At 42.6% G+C, this 22,455-nt stretch overlaps 2 protein-coding genes across 7 annotated transcripts in view; one reads left to right on the top strand and one right to left on the bottom strand.

The window, feature by feature from the left end:
• LOC147033536 (E3 ubiquitin-protein ligase TRIM39-like) overlaps positions 1–18,358 on the top strand; it is a 136,147-nt gene extending 117,789 nt beyond the window's left edge. For 2 of the 3 annotated variants that reach the window (XM_085855065.1, XM_085855057.1), the window contains 2 exons: positions 2,841–2,900; positions 17,748–18,358. In XM_085855065.1, coding sequence (XP_085711191.1) covers positions 2,841–2,900; positions 17,748–18,265 — 578 coding nt within the window. In that variant the 3' untranslated portion in view covers positions 18,266–18,358. The remainder of the gene's footprint in view (positions 1–2,840; positions 2,901–17,747) is intronic. The other variant, XR_015051283.1, reaches the window with a different exon arrangement.
• The window catches only part of LOC147033531 (E3 ubiquitin/ISG15 ligase TRIM25-like), a 472,162-nt gene that overhangs the window by 179,308 nt on the left and 270,399 nt on the right, over positions 1–22,455 (bottom strand). The gene's annotated exons all lie outside the window — the stretch shown is intronic.

The raw sequence follows: 22,455 nt of genomic DNA, 5'->3' as shown, positions 1-22,455 counted from the left end.
TACAAACCACGGCATTTAGGATCATTGGTGTCTCCTGAGATGAGGCTGAGTCTTGAGGGTCTCTCTCTCTCTTCAGGTCAGTGGACTTTCTGTGTTCTGGGGTCTCCTTTCCTGCCACCCCTCCCCGCTCTGTCTGCTATCTGTCCCACCCATATTTCCACAGGGCGCTCATGGTCCTCCAACAACCCCCCTTCTGGTTAAACTATCAAAATCAAGAATGACTGCTCACTTTCATTCTTTGATTCCTCTTTTCCTGCTTTTGGAACAAACTCCCACATTCTCCAATCCCACTCTTCCCTCCAAGTTTTCAAAATTGCTGTTCACCACCATCTTCCCCCATCCAAAACCATGATCTTTTCTACCCCCATCAATCCACCCCAAACCTATCTCCTTCAAATTACCTGCTTTTCTTCCTGAAAGTACCTGTGGTGTCCATCTTGTTCACCCTGTGTACCTTGCCCCATCCCTCTCCCTTCCACAGATCTCCTCATGTGTCTATTCCCCACTGTTTTATGCTTCCCTCTCGGGTCCCTCTTGTTTCCTGCTCCCCTTGTTATACATTCTGTGTGTTAGCCCTTGTACGAACCTTGACTTTGTATATTTAAAAAAAACACCAGTTGGGATGTTGTTATCTTCTCCAACCATTAAATTTAGACAGCATAACCCCCCCCCCCCCGCAGACCCCACTCCCCAGTGGAGGCATGAAGGACTACTTCATGCTTTACATTGGTCCATCCTTCCATTGGGATCACACTTTGTGCAGAGCGTCGGTGCTGCTGAAAGAGTCTCCTGGTCTCTTGGGCACAATCCTGGACGTGTCGCCACTCCGACGCTGGATACTTGAAGAGCTCGATCATCCCAGCAAGCTGGTATTCATTTTGCCGACCTGGGAAGAATGACAGGCTGAGTCAACCCCACCTGGTATTAATTCAAGGGCTGAGCAGAATTTGCACTCGGTACCCAAGGATCCCAAGCCCGCCACTCTAACCATTAAGCCAGCACAAGGCGTATACATTGGTCTGAATACAGAAAATGATTGTAAGTCTTCAGCGTGAATGAGATAAAATTAAGACTTTGGTACCGTTCCCAAACTCACCCCCCCCCACCACCCCCAAACTCTCATGAATGAAACCATATTATCGGGTTTATGAGGTCTGCTAATGCTTCCCTGCTACATTGAAGCAATGTGCTTCCTGACCGGCCGAATTAAAGGAAACTACTTTCGAGGGGAAAACGTGGATTCCCCCACAATTGAGACCTCCAGCCCAAGGTCTCTTAAAATTGGTTTGCTTTCCCAATTTATATCTCCCCCAGGGATTTCCCAAATCCAAAACGGTTGCAGCATTTCCAAGGTTATTTATCCCCCACCCCTCCGATAATGTCAGAGACTGGGAACATTTAAATGAGCTCTTTCCGACCAACTGATCTTCTGTCCATGGACTTTTATGTTCACGATATTTCAAAAAAACGTTGAACATTTAGCTTTCATATTGCAGATATCTATTCCTCGTGACATTACCTCAACCTGATGAGAACACACACAATGATTGGCTGAATTCTGTTTCCATGGAAACCATCTTGATAGCCTGACTCGTGTTCGCGATATTTCAAAAACTGTTCAAGATTTACTTTTCATACTGCACAGATATATTCCTCATACCTCACAGTGGGGCTTTAATTGAACACCTCACATTCTGAAGGTCATCCAACACCATTCATTCATTCAGGTGGTCTTCTTCTTGTGTATGGCAGCCTGGCTGCCAGGCTGCTGTCATTTCTTAGAAGCACAGCTGTGCTGCTGATGCTGTGCCACTCTACCAGTACACTGGTACTCATTTCACTGACCTCGGAAGGATGACAGGCTGAGTCAACACCACCTGGTGTTAATTCAATGGCAACGAGGCTCGAATTCAGGACACGAAGATCCTGAACCACTAAGCCCACATCAGGCTTATTCATTCAGGTCATTCAGGGCTATTTTCTGAAAATGCCTTCAGAAGAGTGTTCCAGGTACATCATAAATGATGCACTTTCATTGTATGAAGTGAACTCTTGTGAATACCCAGTGCTGCCTCCTGACTGTTTTCTCCCAGATTCAAGATTCCCAGGAGCCGTAGTTACCTCCACCACTAAAGGTGGAAGGAGGTTGTTTTCATCCCTGTGTGTCTGTCTGTCTGTTGATGAACAGGATATCTCAAAAAGTTGTTGATGGATTCTGCCGATATTTGCCGGATCGCTTGGGTACATGACACGGACGAAATGATTCGATTTTCGTGAAGATCTGGTTTTGGATCTGAGAATTTAAGTGATTCTGCACCATTGAGTGATGGCGCTAAAAATGATACATAACACGATATCTGAAAAAGTTGTGGACGGATTCAGCCGAATCTTAGTGGATGAGTTGGTTATATGATGAGTACATGCCGATTTAAATTTTAGTTCAGGTCCACATCCAGATCCGACCAATCAGTGGGATACAAAACGTTAACTAATCAGCCTGGTGGAGGTATGTACTCTACCGAGTGGTCATTCTGGTTCCACCTTTGCCTCGTTCCAGCTCGGAAAACTTCTCAACTGTCTTGTGGAAACAATTATCTGCAGTATAATGTTCAATTGTAGTTCAACTCCAGTGTTCTTGTGCACGACTGTACAATGCAGGGATTTCTGTTTAATGCATTAATGAAGTGAAAGTTAAACCAATAGATCCGTTTTTGTTCCACACATGCTTCTTGTTGTTTTTGTGCTAATAATGTCCTGTGCTAAAAATCAAAAATAAATTCTTCATAAACAATAGAATAACATTGCTTGTAATATTCCTTCATCTTCATTGATTTTTACAGAAGATCCAGTGAAGGAGCTCGAGGTGGTTGCGCTGGATCAGATCATCAGGAGAAGTTTTTGTAAGTGAAGGGAAATTAAGAAAGAGAGCGAGAGGGTGATTATGATTGTCGGAGATTTATATATAAAAAGGAAATGACATCACAATGCCAATATATTGTTATAGTGTTGGGGTTAGGACCAGGGTTCAAATCCCAATCCTGACTACCCATGTTGGTGGTCAGTTGTGACCAATCTCCTATCCAAACAAACTAATGTTGCGCGTCATGCCACCCAATAGCTCCAGTTGGATCACGGGCCTAATTATGTCGATACGGAGCTCAATTTGGAGACTCCGTGGCCGATAGGGCGGCACGCCAGACTTCTCTCTGTGCCGAGCACTCAAAATGGCGGTGTGGGCAGAACCACGCACACAGCGGGAGAGAGAATTTCAATGGAGCATTACTAAATTGTCATTCTCTAAACTTTAAAGGATTATCAAAGCTAATGCAGTTGCTTTCGCAGCGATCGTGACAGTCTGAAAAACTCAGATATCCAGAGTTTATGAAAGTGTTTTGCAATGGGGAGGGGAACAGGGAGAAAGAACATCCTCGGATTAATTTGCAATGCAAGTCTATTTACAATTGGGATACGAACCCCCGGGGAATGGTATGGACAACAGATCTTTATGAGATAAACCTTAAATGCCTCGTTTGTGTCACAAGACCAGAAAGGATCACGAGACAGGAATACCAGTTGATGGCCCGTTGAGGCACGGCGAAGTCCCATCAGCTTGCTCTGGAGCAGGTGAGAGGCAGGCATATATTTCAGCCCAAGCCAGGGAAAACTCGGCAGAAGAAAATGCTTGTGGAATGGTGAGGGCTGCAGGCATCAACTCCGTGATATAACTTTGGAGGGTAATGCCTCTCTACTTCCCCAGATATTGAACATCGCCTTTCTCTTCCATATTGGCACAATTAACCCTGTCTTCCAATCCACCAGAATCTCACCCTCTCTCATACATACATTCAACAGCCTCTTCCTCTCACTGATCACTACTACTTATACAATTATCATATGTGTTCACACCTCATCGATGTCTGATGCTCTTCACTTCTTCATTCTCTGTAATGTCTCACCTGCTCCGTGATCTCCACGAATTCCACTGTCCTTTCCACACAACACGGAAACTCCAGCTTGACGTTATTTCCTTCCTGGTTCAACAGCTCCTTGAAATATCCTTCTCATACCTTCAATACTGCCCCCTCTATGTCTTGAGCCTCCCGCCACCATCCTAATCCCTCCCCTCATTAATTTCCTCACTCTCCTCATCCCTGGCATGAGCCAATTTATCCATAACCTTCCCACCATCCTATTCTCACTTGTGCACCTCTTCCATGTCATTCCTCACCTTATCCACAACTCTCTCTGCTGCTTTCTTCTTTTTCTGATTAGGTGCAGCAACCCTGCATCTGGTTGTCCTTTTCTATCCTCTTCAAAACCTCCTTTTCACCAACTACCTTCGCTACTTTCAATGTCAACCATACCTGGTTTTGATCTCCAGGTGATGCATCCTTTCCCAATGTCCTTCCAAATATAACTTCTGCAATTTTCCTCAATGCCTCTCTGCACTTCTTCCACTCCTCCTCCAACCAAAATGCCTCTCTGCACTTCTTCCACTCTTCCTCCAACCGAAATTCCTCTCTGCACTTATTCCACTACAAGGAATCTTTGGCTTCTTCACCAAGTTCTTCATACCTGGCTCTCATCCTCTTTTTGCACTCAACGACGACGACGTTCCTACACTTTTCCCTCCTTATCTACGGACCCTTCCCCCCACCTTATCCAAAAAATTCACACAAATAGGACTTAATTGTTTCCTTCCTTTGTACATTTGATTCAGAAAATAAATTCTGAGAGTTCAGGTATGGTAATTTTACCTGTTCCAGTAATTGGTAAGTATCCAGGATGCTTGAATAGTCTTGTGTAACCTTGGATGTTTTTTTGACTTTATAACTCAATGATACAGTACAACATTCACACTGCTGAGGGTGTAAAAGTGAGGAAGATAAAACAATACGAATATAAATGACTGACATTCCTGATCCCAACACCAACCCCCAACCCCCTGCCTCCCACACCTTTAGACACTGCTACGACCAAACACCACTCCTTCATTTTATTCAGGATAAAGAAAATTTTTGATTTGTAATTGCCTGCATTACCATGACCTGTGTACCTGGGGACAGTTCAACCAACTCATCCCCTTCTGCTCCAACATGAAAATGAATAAATGAGTTTCATTCAGAAAGTATTTTATACAAAATGTGGTCTCATGGAAGAGGGAAGAGGCATCATACATCATCATAGTGAGATGACAGGTTAACAACAAGCAAGGGAATGGATGAACAGGAATGAGGAGGAAAGGAGGAAAGTCAGTAACCTGGAAGCAATCAGGTTCGGTTTGGTTGGGTTAATGGGGGTAGAAAAGAAAGCATGTCGGGCTGGGCGATGGCATAATATTGTGGTGCATTCCCAACTAAAAACTCCGGAGGGCAGAGTGGGATTGAATCTGTCGGAAGTCGTTGCACAAACCGGAAGTCGTGGAACAGAGGATTGGAGTTGAGTGAAAAGCCTGTTTTGGGGGGAGTTTAATCGGGAGGGAGTTCATTGGATGAATGTTTCCCTCTTGGAGGAGCTCAGAGGGAGCTGGACCAGAGGAAAGGCAGTAAATTTTAACTCGTGTATTTTGGTTTCCAGTTTGGTTTATCAGATCAACTTGAGATGTTCTTTCACCGACTCTTCTGATGATTTCTGCTTCTACTGTACCCTACATCAGTTTATTTGGAAGATAGTACTTATGTTTGTAAATGGTAAGGGAGTGATTGTTACAAACAGAAACACATCTCTTTTATCATCGAGCTTTGTTTTAAACTTACCAAGTCTATTTATTGTGTGATGGGATATCCGGGTCGAAAAGGAAACCATTTGATCACATGCCTTCTCTTTCTGAAAAAGCATTTCTTTCGGAAATATCTCTTCATGGTAATCGGAAATATCTCTTCATTGTTGGTCACTGGTCAAATGTCGTCATCAATCTGAAAATGCTGCATTTGTTTTTGCCACGATGAATTGGCTTTGAGATTGAGTTTTTTAAAAAAGAAACAGCAGAAAGAGAAGTGGAATGCCAACAGCAGGGCCGAGGGACAAAATCTGTCTTTCACTTGGTCTGCCATTAACCCCCTTCTGGTGTCTCTACTCACCTCCACTCATCCGTTCCTCTCCCCCCCCCCTCCTGTGAAACCAATTTCCACAATCATTTCAATCTTATTCTTTTTTGCACATCTTCAATACAGCTGTTGCTCGCCACCATAGATCATCCCCAATCCCAAACCATGATATTTTATTCCCTCGTTAAACTCCTGCTGCCCACCACACCCGAAGTCCACCTCTTTCCAAGTTTCCAGTTTTTCTCTCCTGAGTTTCCTTCTGTATCCATATTGTCCATCCTATTCATCCTTTCCTGCCCCCCCCTCATTCTTCCCCACATCCATTATTTGTCCCTCTATCCTGGTCTTCAACTCTACTGCCGGTGTTCCGTGTACTAGCTCTTCCACAAGCCTCAACTAAAAATACAAAAAAGAAACCTGTGGTTCTTGGATCGAGGACCATTGTTTGCGAGGTCAGTGAAGACAAAGGGAAAAGGTTGTTAATAAAATAAATGAGAAATAGAACGTGTGTGTGTGTGTGTGTGTGTGTGTGTGTGTGTGTGTGTGTGTGTGTGTGTGTGTGTGTGTGTGTGTGTGTGTGTGTGTGTGTGTGTGTGTGTGTGTGTGTGTGTGTGTGTGTGTTTTTTGTTTTTCAGACCACTAGATTTCTTGGTTTTGGAGTTATGTAGATGACACACACGGTGCGTCGGTCACAACTGTCCACTCACAGGCGCTCATTTGGGATGTGTGTGTGTGTGTGTGTGTGTGTGTGTGTGTGTGTGTGTGTGTGTGTGTGTGTGTGTGTGTGTGTGTGTGTGTGTGTGTGTGTGTGTGTGTGTGTGTGTGTGTGTGTGTGTGTGTGTGTGTGTGTGTGTGTGTGTGTGTGTGTGATTTTATATATATATATATATATATATATATATATATATATATATATATATATATATATATATATATATATACACTAGCAGGGATAACCGTGCTCCGCACAGGAATCCCGTGGATGACGGCGGACCTGAAGGAGTACATGTCACAGTTAATTGTAAAATTGTAGAGGCTGCCACCATTATTATTTTTTTTTCATCACCACTGTAATATTATATTTTCCCCGCCATGTTTTGCAGCTGACTCCGCTTGCCTGGCTCTTTCATGAGCAGATTGATCAGCAGTTAACTGTTGCCATGCGTGTGCAGTTCGAGAATTCAAATAACAGGAGGAGAATGTGTATGTTTAAAAAGTCAACGAATGCGAACATTTTGTATTTCAAAAACCCAAGTGTTTTTAACCATGAAGCCTTTTGTTATGATTAATATGCCGGCGCACTATTCGAAAGCCATTTTTTTTTCTAATGGAAATTTTATTTATTTTATATATATATATATATATATATATATATATATATATATATATATATTTTTAAATATATATTTTTTCATTTTTATGGAGAAGCCACTAAGCGCATCCTGGAGCTGAATGTTAGTTCTATATATGTGTGAAGTTTCATCAAGATCGGTTCACTGGTCTAGGAGCTTATTCGTCACAAAAAAACAGACAGACACGGACAGAAGGACTGCCATTTATATATATATATATATATATATATATATATATATATATATATATATATATATATATATATATATATATATATATATATATATATATATATATATATAAAAAACACACACACGTGGTTTTTACCTTCGCAAACTTCGTTTGAAGAAGGTATTGTATTGACCCCTGTGTATTTATTTATTGGTAAATATGTGTGCGGACAACATTGCACAAAAACTGCTGGACCGATTTGCATGAAATTTTCAGAGATGATGTGCAGTTACTCAAGGACGCCAGGCGAAGCTTTTGGGAGCGATCGGATCAAAGGTCAAGGTCACAAAAAGGTCAAAATCGTTTTTTTTGCGATTAAAGTGTCAATTTTGTTCCGATTTACATCAAATTAAGTCCAAAATGTTCAGTATTCAAATCCTGATCCACTGATATAGCGATTGGTATAGTGCTTGCAACCCTAGTTAGTCTGTGGAAGTCAAAGGTCAAGGGGGTCACCAAAATGGAGTTTTTGATTGGGAAGCGTTGTGGACAACATTACACAAAAACCACTTCGCAGATTGTCATGAAATTTTGTGGATGTGTTTGGCATCACGAGAGGACAAATCGATTAGATTTTGGGAGCGATTGGATCAAAGGTTAAGGTCAAGGTCAAAATCGTTTTTTCGCGATTCAATTGTCAATTTTGTTTTGATTTACAGCCAATGAACTCCAAAATGTTCAAAATTAAATTCCCCATCCTCTATGGTATGACATATGACACATGGTATAGTACTTTTGTCACCCAAGGCAGCGGTTGGGGGTCAAAGGTCAAGGGGGTCACACAAATTCACATTTATATCGGAAAGCGTTGTGGACAACTTAACGCAAAAAAACAAAACGCAGAGAGGCTTTAATTGTTTTGGATTTGTTTGGCATCATGAAAGGACAAATCCATTAGATTTTGGGAGCGATCGGATCAAAGGTCAAGGTCACAAAAAGGTCAACATCGTTTTTTCATGATGAAAACAGTTAATATGTTTCCGATTTATATCAAATTAACTCCAAATTGTTCAGTGTTCAATTCCCCATCTTCTGAAATGACACAAGGTATAGTACTATTGTCACCCAAGGTAGCGGTTGTGGGTCAAAGGTCATGAGGGTCACGAAATGCATATTTGTATTGAGATGTGTTGTGGACAACTTAATACAAAGGTAACTAGTGGCTGCGGCGAAGGTATGCGCTCTACGAGTGCCCGTTCTAATTTTTTTTGGTTTGTTTGCTTTTCATTTTTGGTCTGGATTAATTGATGCAGATTGCTTGCCAGTTGGAATCTCTCCAACCTCTTAATCCATTTATCCTACTCCTGTGGCTTTGAGACGTTTCCTCTCATCTCTTCACAAGATGTTGCATCTCATCCCTTCCCACGAGAACGGGAAGGTCACGATACCGTATGGAATGGATGTTTGAATCGGCTCAGCGTTGCACCAATGAGGCGTTGCACATCTTGATGCCGATTCGTCTGGATATGCAGCGTTATATACTGCAGCCAATTATCCCTCAACGAGTCTTTCTTTATCACTAAGGAGAAACCACAACACCCAGAATTGACCCTGAGACCAAGTAAACATACTATCAGAGAGATGTTTGCCTGTCAGTGCGTTTGTATCCCCATTCTTCTCACAGATGGCCAAACGGATCTTTGTCTAACCATCAGAGGCTCATCAGTGAGTGCTGTGGAGTGTTTTCGGCCCCAAAAATGGAATTTTTTGAAAAAAAAACTTTTTTTTTTTTTAAGTGCGTAAGCCTTTTCAGCTTCATGAAAGGTAGTATTCACCTGAATCCCCAATCTCATTCCTTCATGGGTGTTTGGGGCATCTCCAAAAAAATAGAAAAAATGAAAAATCACTCATAGTGTGACAGCTTGGCAAAACAGCACACTAGGAATGGCCCTCGGTAAAGCGCACATTTCTGCCAGGTGGAACAGTTTATGTTTTCTTTCCCACTGATTGGCTGGATCAAAATCCAATCCGCTTGTTATTGTCACCTATTCAACTCATCCACCTTGTTTTGTCAACTCCACAACTTTTTGAGAAATGGTGATTTATTTAGTTTTGGCCATTTTTTTTTAATCAATTTTAGAAATTCGGCCGGTGTTGACTGTTTGACCTTAAAATTAATTGGTTGTTGAATTCAGCAATGTGACATGAAAATGCTCTTCAAATTCCAAGTTAATTGGATGAAGATTGAAGGTTTTAGAAAATTTGGCCTAAATTGGCCTGTGTCAATCTCAAAATTAATATGTGGATGAATTCAGGACCTGATGTGTGAATGGTCTTCAAATTTCAAGTATATTGGATGAAAATTGACAATTTTAGAAACAATTAAAATTTTTGGGATGACTTTATGGCATATGTTGACCTTTTGAACGATGATAACTTCAAAAGTAATCGGTGGTTGAATCCACTTACCTGATGTGCAATTCCTGTTCAAATTTCAAGTTAATTGGATGAAATTTGAGGATTTTGGAAAATTTGGCTCAAATTGGCCTATTGGCCTCTCTCGACCTTTTCTGTTGACCAAATTTTACGAAACTTCAATGCAGGACCGTCACAGGGTCGGTAACGTTAATCTGAAAATTTCATAAGCATTGTTTGAGCGATTTTTGCCTGGAAGCGAGCGGACAGATACACACAAACAAACAGGTGATCAGCATACTTGTCAAAAAAAAGAGATTTTTTGCCAAGTAAGAAACATTTTATCTCTTCAAAGTGCCAACAGGATTAGAACAGCACTGGATATCGCTGCTAGTATTGAATTAAAGAACAATGTCATGGCGAAGGGGATGCAAGGAAGGCAAACAAGTATGTATTCAATAAACTCCTCACCCACGACCAATTACACGGCCATGATACTGACGACAAGATGGAAATTCCTTAAATTCCCAAGCTTGTACTTCTTTTCAAGTGCATCAAGCATACCACAGTTGAGAGACTGGACACCACAGGATGGTCAGGGTCCTGGCCACTCCATTGGGGAAACGGCCTGTCGTGTTCCTACGTCTAGTCTGGACGTGACTCTTGCTTTGGTCGGAGCAATCTCGGTGCAGCCTTGTGTGCTTGGTTCAGGGTGTTTTCCTCATCCTTCCCGTCTCACTCCGCCTTTTATGCCGTTGGGCACGTACATCACCAATGACTCGCCACACCTCTCCCCTCTCAGTCACCATTGGATGCTGTTTCAGTTAGGGGCTGGGGTGGGGGGGGGGGGAGAGGGGCGCATGTTCTTAAAAAAGGGTGAAAATTCAAAGTGGTATTCAGTTTTTTTTTTAACTGTTGCAATTTGATTTTGTAACTCCACCAACTGGTAGAGCCTTGTCATTATGTTGGAATTTAGTAATGATGATTACGAGTGATGTCGTGTTGTTAGTGACATGATCTTTTGGTTTGGTCCTTTTATACATCGTCATCCATTGAAGAAAGGGGAAGCACTGTGTGTTCCAGCGTCATTTAACCATTTATTGGTATACAAGAGAGCCCGAGTTCTTATCCCATCCTCTGACCGTTAAATTATTTATTTTCAATCAAAACTAATAGTACTGTTCCCTTCGCTCTGCTCCACAAAATTATGTTTTTCAATCCAATGTAAATTTTTGTGTCCCTCCACCACCCCCCCCCCCAACCTAAAATCCTGGATCCACCCCTGGGAAGACTCCCCCATGACTCTTCACCTCTGATGTTCTTTGGTGAGGGCCCGGTTGTCGCCATGGTCCAACGGTGTTTTCCGCCAAAACTTACACTGCCAGCCTTGTAAAATGCGAGAAAGAATATATGTGGCAGATTCCTGAGGGTAAAACAGTAAAAATGGCATCAAAAGGTTTGGTGATTTTAGATCCAGACAGGCTGAATGGACACCATCTAACAAGACATATAAATGATGCATAATATCATTAATTACTTCACCCTTCTTCCAGACATTCATTTTAAGGAAATAACTGCTCGAAACTCAGCATTATTACCCCTGGAGGAGCCATTTCCCCAACATCATAAATGTATTCGTGCTTTATCTTTTAATTACAATGTACAATACATAGTAATAATAACTGGAACGAGACTTGGCAGAGCGCATTCCTCCACCAGGCTGATTAGTTTATGTTTTATATTCAACTGATAGGCCGGATCTGTATCCGGACCTGAACCAAAATCTCATCGGGTTGTTCTTGTCAACAACCCAACTCTTCCACCTCGTTTACCATAATCAGTCCACAACCTCTTGAGATATCCTGCTATGTATCATTTTTGGTGCATTCTCAATGATGAAGAAGCATTTAAATTCTACGACCTGGATCCGGATTCAAATCTTCACGAAAACGGAATTGATTCTTCCTTGTCACGTACCCAAAGCCGCCATGTTTGTTTTTTTTGGCCTGCTCGACCTTACCTTGACTTGGAACAGGTTGCAATGATTTCTTAACGATAGTTTTTTTTTTTTCACTTTCCTCACTCATATCAAATGCCTGTTCATCATGGTGACGAATCGTTGTGTACATCACTTTTGTAAGTACCATAAGTTTTCAAATTAGGAGCTTGGAGCGATTTCATGCATTAAATGATACCATTTTCCACGATCTATTCTCACGGACTAAATAAGGTATATCATTGAACTATTATTTCGGTTTTGAGGATTAGATATCGTCATTATTAAATAAGTGTCGAAATCTGATAATTTAACGAAATAACGAGTCATATAACTAAGCCGATATATCTATTTTGTTTATGCAATTAAGGCTACGTTCCCTCTTCCATACATACACAAGAAAATGTGAAATTTCCAAAGCATTAAACTTATCTTTTTCTTCTGTTTGGAGAATTACATTGTGTGAACAAAAAATATCAAGGAACGTGCCAAATTATCTAGTTTCATCGAGCTGTATGATTTAATGCATTCACTGCAAGACCTCACACCCTGTCTCCTGAGGGACTGCCTATCCATAGTGTCTACCAGATCTGTGTGTGATTCCCTGTTGATCAACTCGTGAAACCTCAAAAAATACAAAGCGAATATATATTTATAGTTCATCATTGTGTGTTGGTCGTGGGGAGAAAGTGTATATAAATAAGTATTTCATCATTGTGTGTTGGTAGTGGGGATAAAGTGTATATAAATAAGTATTTCATCATGTCTTGGCAGTGGGGATAAAGTGTACATAAATATTTCATCATGTCTTGGTAGTGGGGATGTTGGCGGAAGCCTGGTGTTGGTGCAGTGGTTCGGGCAGCGGCTTGGGATCCAAAAGGTCCTGAGTTCAAGCCCCATTGGGCCACTGAATGAATACACCAGGGGGTTGACTCAGCCTGTCATCCTTCCGAGGTCGGTGAAATGAGTATCAGTGTACTGGGCCCGGTGTATGCCCCGTTTAGAATAGGTGTACCATATCCCTGTGTCGTATGAGGTGACCAGGGTTGCGTCAGGAAGGGCATCCGGCGTAAAACCTCTGCCAAATCATTATGCGGACAATAAAACGGATTTCCATACCGCATCGGTTGAGGCCCGGGTTACCATCGACCGCCACCGGTACTGTTGGTCAGCGGGGTACCGTTGGAATTTGTGTTAATGCCGGGCGAAGGAGGAGAAGGAGACGGGGAAGGTGTGTCCAGAGGCAGTGGGAGAGGGGGAAGGGTAGAAGTGTGGAGGTGAGAGTTGGAACTCTGAATGTTGGAACTATGACTGGCAAAGGGCAATAGTTTGATATGATGGAGATAAGAAAGGTGGACATACTGTGTGTACAAGAGACCAAGTGGATGGGGAGTAAGGCTAGGAGCATTGGAGGTGGTTTCAAACTGTTCTACCATGGTGTGGATGGGAGGAGAAATGGTGTCGGGGTAATCCTGAAGGAGGATAATGTTAAGAGGATATTGGAGGTGAGGAGAGTGTCGGACCGAGTGATGAGTGTGAAGTTAGAAATTGAAGGGGTGATGATGAATGTCATCATTGCAGATGCCCCGCATATGGGGTGTGAGATGGAGTATAAAGAAGATTTCTGGAGTGAGTTGGATGAAGTGGTGGAGAGTGTATCCAAGGATGAAAAAGTGGTGATTGGAGCAGATTTCAATGGACATGTTGCGGAAGGGAATAAAGAGGATGAAGAGGTGATGGGTAGGTACAGTCTCAACAAGAGAAATGTGGAAGGGCAAATGGTAGAGTTTGCAAAAAGAATGGAAATGGCGGTGGTAAATACGTATTCCAAGAAAGAGGAACACAGCGTGTCGTCCAAGAGTGGAGGAAAGTGCACACAGGTGGATTACATCTTAAGCAGGAGATGCAACCTGAAAGAGATGAGAGACTGTAAGGTGGTGGCAGGGGAGAGTGTAGCTCGACAGCATCGATTGGTGGTCTGTAGGATGATTTTGGAGGTGAGGTTGAGGAAGAGAGTGAGGGCTGAACCAAGGACCAGATGGTGGAAGCTGAAGGAGCTAGACTGTTGCGTGAAATTTAGGGAAGAGGTGAGACAGGTGTTGGACGATGGTAAAGAGGTGTGGGATGATTGGGCAACTACAGCAGAAGTGGTGAGGGAGATAGCTAGGAAGGTACTTGGTGTAACATCTGGACAGAGGAAGGAAGATAAGGAGACTTGGTGGTGGAACGATGAAGTACAGGAAAGTATAGGGAAGAAGAGGTTGGTGAAAAAAAAAAAGTGAGATAGCCAGAGAGATGAAGAAAGCAGACAGGAGTACAAGGAGTGGCGGCGCAAGGCAAAGAGAGAGGTGGCAAAGGCTAAGGAAAAGGCATATGGCGAGCTGTATGAGAAGTTTGATACAAAGGAAGGGGGAAAGGATTTCTACCGATTGGCCAGACATAGGGACCGAGCTGGGAAGGATGTGCTGCAGATTAGGGTGATAAAGGACGTCAATGGGAATGTGCTGACGAGCGAGGAGAGTGTGTTGAGAAGGTGGATGGAGTACTTTGAGGAGCTGATGAATGAAGAAAATGAGAGAGAGATGGTTGGAGGAGGTGGAGATAGTGAATGAGGAAGTGGGTTGGATCAGTAAGGATGAAGTGAGGACTGCTATGAAGAGTGGAAAGGCGGTTGGGCCAGATGATATACCAGCAGAGGCATGGAAGTGTTTAGGAGAGATGGCAGTGAAGTTTTTAACCAGATTGTTTTATAAAATATTGCTAAGTGAGAGGATGCCTGAGGAGTGGAGAGTAAGTGTACTCGTTCCGATTTTTAAGAACAAGGGTGATGTGCAGAGCTGTGGTAATTACTGAGGTATAAAGTTGTTCAGCCACACCGTGAAGTTATGGGAAAGAGTAGTGGAAGCTAGGTTGAGAGGAGAGGTGATGATTTGTGAGCAGCAATATGGGTTTATGCCAGGAAAGAGCAGCACAGATGCGATGTTTGCTTTGAGAATGTTGATGGAGAAGTATAGGGAAGGCCACAAGGAGTTACATTGTGTGTTTGTGGATTTAGAGAAAGCTTATGATAGGGTGCCAAGAGAGGAGTTGTGGCATTGTATGAGGAAGTCGGGAGTGGTGGAGAAGTATGTGAGGATGGTGCAGGATATGTATGAGGAGAGTGTGACAGCGGTGAGGTGTGCGGTTAGAATGACAGACCGGTTTAAGGTGAAGGTGGGATTGCACCAAGGATCGACTTTGAGCCCTTTCCTGTTTGCAATGGTGATGGACAGGTTGACGGATGAGATCAGACAGGAGTCTCCATGGACTATGATGTTCGTGGATGACATCATGATATGTAGGGAGAGTAGGGAGCAGGCTGAGGGGAGCCTTGAGAGGTGGAGGTACGCACTGGAGAAAAGGGGAATGATAGTCAGTCAGAGTAAGACGGAGTACATGTGCGTAAATGAGAGGGAGGGTGGTGGTATGGTGCGGTTGCAAGGAGTTGAGGTGGGGAAGGTGGATGGGTTTAAATACTTGGGATCAATTGTCCAAAGTAACGGAGAGTCTGGGAGAGAAGTGAAAAAGAGAGTGCAGGCAGGATGGAGTGGGTGGAGAAGAGTTGCAGGAGTGATTTGTGACAGAAGGGTAGCTGCAAGAGTGAAGGGGAAAGTATATAAAACGGTAGTGAGACCAGCTATGTTGTATGGTTTGGAGGCGGTGGCGCTGAGAAAAAGACAGGAAGCGGAGATGGAGGTGGCATAGTTAAAGATGCTGCGATTCTCGTTGGGAGTGACGAGGATGGATAGGATAAGAAATGAGTATATTAGAGGGACAGCGCAGGTAGGACGATTTGGAGACAAAGTGAGAGAGGTGAGATTGAGATGGTTTGGACATGTGCGCAGGAGGGAAACGGAGTATATCGGGAGAAGGGTGCTGAGGATGGAGCCGCCAGGTAGGAGGAGAAGAGGAAGGCCAAAGAAGAGGTTCATGGATGTTGTGAGGGCGGACATGCGGGTGGTTGGAGTGTCAATGGAAGATGTGGAGGATAGAGCGAAATGGAGACGGATGATCTGATGTGGCGACTCCTTACGGGAGCAGCCGAAAGAAGAAGAAGTCTTAGTCGTGGGGATAAAGTGTGTGTGTGTGTGTGTGTGTGTGTGTGTGTGTGTGTGTGTGTGTGTGTGTGTGTGTGTGTGTGTGTGTGTGTGTGTGTGTGTGTGTGTGTGTGTGTGTGTGTGTGTGTGTGTGTGTGTGTGTGTGTGTGTGTGTATATATGTATATATATGTATATATATGTATATATATATATATATATATATATATATATATATATATATATATATATATATATATATATATATATATATATATATATATGTATGTATATGTATATATGTATATGTATATATATATATATATATATTTCATCATGTTTTGGTAGTGGGGATAATGTGTATACATGTAAATATTTCATCATGTCTTGGTGGTGGGGATAAAGTGTATATAAATAAATATTTCATCATTGTGTGTTGGTTGTTGGGATAAAATGTATATAAATAATAGTTCCCAGTGATATTTCCAATCCTGGATTAGAAATTGGCAAATATAACAGTGTGTCCCATGACTTTTGGTTCCGATCCCATGATCATTTGACATGCAGATATTATTACATACATTTACCGAACATGAAATAAATCCATCCAGTAATGTGAGGGAAGAGGATCTAGATTGACGGACGGACGGACTGGACCCAAAATATAAACCCCAAAAGGGGTGACCCCAATGAGGGGCTAATAACTAAAATAAATAATAAAAAATGAATACAAGTTAGACCCACACAACTGCATTTATTGTGTAAATGTCAATTACTCATTATTGTTAATTTACAATACCAGAAAGATCCTGGGGGCGGGGGGGCTTGGGGGCAAATTAATTTCCCCACCCCGGCAGTGTTCAGTGGATCACGTGCACAGGGGGAAAATTGCATAATCTCCCCAATGTTGTGATGGAGGGGAAAGTGGTTATTTTGTAACCTTGACGTGACCATGATTACCCCTATGATGTACAAAATTTGGTGGAGATCAGATAAGCCCCTTTGGGGCCGATACGCATTGGCAGACAGACACGTGCTGTGTTTAAGCCCCTTCTGTAGGATAGAGGGCAGGGCTTATTGCTGTTGTAGGGTTTGTTTCTGCAATTCACTACCCCAATTTTTAACAGAAAGTGAGGGAGTGAACACCTTCATAAGATGTTTCCCCTCAATGTTTCTTCTTTCACCAGAGGGGAGATTGAAGTGAAAATACATCTTCAGTGGTTTTGTTATCAGTAATAAAAACGTTTTAATTTCCGTTTCACTGGTTTGTTTGGAGTTGCACACGTCACGTGACACACTTATTTTATTCTTATTTGTGACGTTTCATGCAGTCCTTTACCCCCAAACAATGCCTTACTCCACAGTCCACACAATACTCACCCACCCGCCCCCCCCCAGCTCACCCCTTCCTCTTCCCCAGAATAGCCTTCCCGCTTACAATGACACGAAACATGAAATGCTCCTCCATCTTTCAAAGTGTAAATGGGAGTTCTGTGTTGGAGAGGAGTTTTCATGGCGTCATGTGACTGTGGCACCTTCCCCCGGACCCATCGGTGTTTCCCGTGTGCAAGCACATACCCCCCAAAAGAAACACCTCTTTCTTGTGGGAACCACGATACCCAATAGGATAAATGTATTTGTGTTTGTCCATTTGTCTAACAATGTCCGTGACCCCATCTCTTATCCCCAGATGGACGGACCCCAAGCCTGGACCCAAACTCAGCACATCCACGGATCAAGATCTCCCGGGACCTCAGGACGGCGACTCGAACCAGGACCGAACAACCGTATCCAGAACACCCTGATCGGTTTGATTTTTCCTTTCAAGTTGTTTCCTCTGAGAGTTTCTCGTCGGGCCGTCACTACTGGGAGGTTGATGTGAGTTTGAGTCGTTTGTGCAGAATCGGAATCTGTTTAAACTCCATGAGGAGGAAAGGGGAAGGGAGTGGGTTGGGAGTGAATCCCGAGTCTTGGTGTTTATTGAAATATAACAATAGATACTACACACGTCACAACGATCATTGTACCCCCCTGCCCGTGTCGGGGAATCCTGAACGGTTTGGGTTCTTCTTGGATTGCGAGGCGGGAGAGTTGACGTGTTTTGGGGACTCGCGGGTCCTGCACGTGTTCAGGGGGAACTTCATGGACCCCGTTAAACCCGCTATTGGGGTTCATTACCACGTTGGTGGTTCCGTCCGGTTTCTCTAATCATTCCGTTCAGTTCGTGATGAAAGTTTATTTCATGAAATGTCCAAACTGAAGGTTATTTTGGGTTCAAATTAATAAAATCATTTCCTTGTTCATGATGATGTGATTACTGATTAATATTTATATTATAATAAAGATTATATCATTAAATAAGTTAATTGTTTATCTTATTTGATGTGAAATGAACTTTAACTCTTCACTCTGATCACCAAACAACACGGGTTATTCTTCTTCTTTCAAACTTGTGTTTCATTCAAAGTTAACTTTTTAACTTTTGTTTAGTAGTGGTTGTTGCAGTTTAATATATTGCACACATCAGGTAAACGACACAAACCTTGGGATAACGAGGTAAGGATCATCAAAGGGAATGTGAATGTGATTTCTCAGATCGATCAGATATTAATGTGGATCTCACAAACAGGTTTCTATAAATAACACGGAATATTAATCGGTATCTTTGTACATTTGAAATATTTTATCCCTGAAATGGGTCTCGGTTTGGAGAATGAAACTGACATCGTCCATCTTGGAAACAAGAAGTGGATGTTAGGGGCCCGAGAGGGTGATTAGTGAAAACAAATCCTTGTCAATCACAGGACAGGGAATCAAACTCCACGACACTTCAGTCATTGTCTGGTGTACACGTTTAAACCAGGGATCCAACAATGGTCTTTACAACTTGATCCACTTCACTCAAGGAATCGATCAGAAATGTTGGGACACACGTTATAAACGGGGTTTAACTGGGTGTGGATCGGAATTTCAATCACGTGGTAATACTCCATTTCTCTGTACGTGTGGATGGATGGATGGACCTTGTACTGTGGAGAATGAATGTTCGATCTCCACCAAATATTACACACGATGGGGGTGGGGGGGGTACTCAGGGTCAGGAGGGGGCACGGAATGTATCCATCTCCGAGGGTGGGGAAACAACTTGCAAAGTTTACCTGAATACATATTTCACCTGCACACATGGTGCGGTACATGTGCTTTAACCACTGATCCCTGCCAACGAGGGAGTGGATATGAACACCATCCATTGCTCCAAGAGGGAATGGGTTTAACTCATCCCATCAATTTGAGAATTTGGGTTTACATCTCTCTGGGAGGAAAAACAAAAACAAAAATCAATTTTTTAAATTTTGATTAAATGGTCGAGGCTTATGGAAGAGCAAAAGAATAGAATGGAAGGGATGAACTGGAAAAAGGGGGGGGGTGGATATGAACAGCAGAGTAGAAGTGAGAGTGAGATAAAGGGAGGGGGAGAAGGACACATGGGGGTGAAGAATCGGCACACAAGGTGAATGAAACACAGCAAGACGAGGAAGAGGAAGCTGGGAATGAAACAGAACGGATACAAATCAACAACTACCAAACCAGGAGTGGGGGAGGCAATCACCTGTAAAAAGGGAATAATTAATTGCCACCAAAACCCAAACAAACATTGGCAGTGGAAAAGGCCGAACTGAAGAGCTCAGTGACTTTCAACGTGGCACCGTCACAGGATTCCACTTTTCCAACAAGTCAGTTCATCAAATTTCTGCCCTGACAGAGCTGCCCCAGTCAACTGTAAGTGCTCTTTTTGTGAAATGGAAATGTCTCGGAGCAACAGCTCAGACGCGAAGTGGTAGGCCACAAGCTCACAGAACAGGACTGCCGAGAACTGAAGCACGTAGCGTGGAAGAATCGTCTCATCGGTTGCAACACTCACTACCAAGTTCCAAACTGCCTCTAAAAGCAACATCAGCAAAAACAATCCATTGAGACCTTCATGAAATGGGTTTCCATGGCAGAGCAGCTGCACACAAGCCGAAGATCATCATGCACAATGCCAAGCATCAGCTGGAGTGGTGTAAAGCTCACTGCCATTGGACTCTGGAGTAGTGGAAACGCGTTCTCTGGAGTGATGAATCACGCTTCACCATCTGACAGTCTGATGGACGAATGTGGGTTTGGTGGATGCCAGGAGAACGCTACCTGCCCGAATGCGTAGTGCCAACTGCAAAGTTCAGTGGAGGAGGAATAATATTCTGGGGCTGTTTTTCTTGCTTTGGGCTCGGCCCATTAGTTCCAGTGAAGGGAAATCTTAACGCTATAGCATATAATGACATTATAAACTATTCTGTGCTTCCAACGTTGTGGCAACAGTTGGGGAAGGCCCCTTCCTGTTTCAGCATGACAATTCCCCGTGCCCAAAGTGAGGTCATACAGAAATAGTTTGTCCAGATCGGTGTGGAATAACTTGACTGGCATGTACAGAGCCCTGAGCTCAACCCCATCGAACACCTTTGGGATGAATTGAAATGCAGACTGCGAGCCAGACCTAATCGCCCAACATCAGTGCCTGACCTCACCAATGCTCTTTTGGCTGAATGGAAGCAAATCCCTGCAGCAATGTTCTAAGATCTGGTGGAAAGCCTTCCCAGAAGAGTGGAGGCTGTTATAGCAGCAAAAGGGGGGGACCAACTCTGTATTAATGGCCATAATTTTGGAATGAGATATTGGATCAGCAGGTGTCCACATTATTTTGATCACATGGTGTATCTGGTATCTAATTAATAAATAATGGTTAAAGATATCAATTCTGTTTCATTCCAAGTCATGTGTCCCCAACACCTTTGTCTGTGACCATTTGAGCCATCACTGACAACGTGAAGAAATTCCAAATTCCTGCTCCAAGTTACACCACAGAGGAGGAGGGGGGGCTGGAGAGGACTGTATCATTGGTGACCCAGTCACACCCAACTGCTCCTGGACTCTCTCTTTTTCACCTGAGTATGTGGAGAAGTTTCCAGCAAACCTCGACTGATTCTGCAACGGGCCCAGAGATGATCTGTGCATGTGTCCTCAAAGGCACCTTTCCGGGGCACGATACCTGGGTTCGTCTCTCTCTCCTCTCTGTCTTTCTGTCTTTCTGTCTTTCTGTCTTTCTGTCTTTCTGTCTTTCTGTCTTTCTGTCTTTCTGTCTTTCTGTCTTTCTGTCTTTCTGTCTTTCTGTCTTTCTGTCTTTCTGTCTTTCTGTCTTTCTGTCTTTCTGTCTTTCTGTCTTTCTGTCTTTCTGTCTTTCTGTCTTTCTGTCTTTCTGTCTTTCTGTCTTTCTGTCTTTCTGTCTTTCTGTCTTTCTGTCTTTCTGTCTTTCTGTCTTTCTGTCTTTCTGTCTTTCTGTCTTTCTGTCTTTCTGTCTTTCTCTCTTTCTGTCCTTCTGTCTTTCTGTCTTTCTCTCTTTCTGTCTTTTTTTCTTTCTGTCTTTCTGTCTTTCTGTCTTCCTGTCTTTCTGTCTTTCTGTCGTTCTGTCTTTCTGTCTTTCTGTCCTTCTGTCATTCTGTCATTCTGTCTTTCTGTCTTTCTGTCTTTCTGTCTTTCTGTCTTTCTGTCTTTCTGTCTTTCTGTCTTTCTGTCTTTCTGTCTTTCTGTCTTTCTGTCTTTCTGTCTTTCTGTCTTTCTGTCTTTCTGTCTTTCTGTACTTATACATATATATATATATATATATATATCTATATATATTTATATATTTATATATATATATATATATATATATATATATATATATATATATATATATATATATATATATATATATATATATATATTCATATATATTCTTCTTCTTTCGGCTGCTCCCATTCGGGGTCGCCACAGTGGATCATCCGTTATGATCCGCATCGTGATTTGGCACAGATTTTACGCCGGATGCCCTTCCTGACGCAACCCTGGTCGCCGCTTACGACACAGGGATATGGTACACCAATTCTAACTGGGGCATACACCGGGCCTAGTACACTGGTACTCACTTTGCCGACCTCGGAAGGATGACAGGCTGAGTCAACCTCCTGGTGTATTAATTCAGTGGTCCAACGGGGCTTGAACTTAGGACCTTTTGGATCCCAAGCCGCTGCCCTAACCACTGCGCCAACACCAGGCTGGATGGATATATATATATATATATATATATATATATATATATATATATATATATATATATATATATATATATATATATATATATATATATATATATATATATATATATATATATATATATATATATATATATATATATATATATATATCGGGGGTTTCCGCCCAAAATAGCCGTTTGCTTTCTTTTCCGAAACCACACACACAATTTCAATGAAACTTGACCATAATCTTCATCACCTGTGATGCACTAAAGTTTGTTCACGCTA

Source organism: Eptatretus burgeri, chromosome 2, assembly GCF_056783735.1.
Source record: "Eptatretus burgeri isolate ZD-2024b chromosome 2, Ebu_testis_v1, whole genome shotgun sequence".
NCBI classification, from domain to species: domain Eukaryota; kingdom Metazoa; phylum Chordata; class Myxini; order Myxiniformes; family Myxinidae; genus Eptatretus; species Eptatretus burgeri.
The sequence above is the reverse complement of the archived record's forward strand: the minus strand, read 5'-3'. Positions and strand labels throughout refer to the sequence as shown.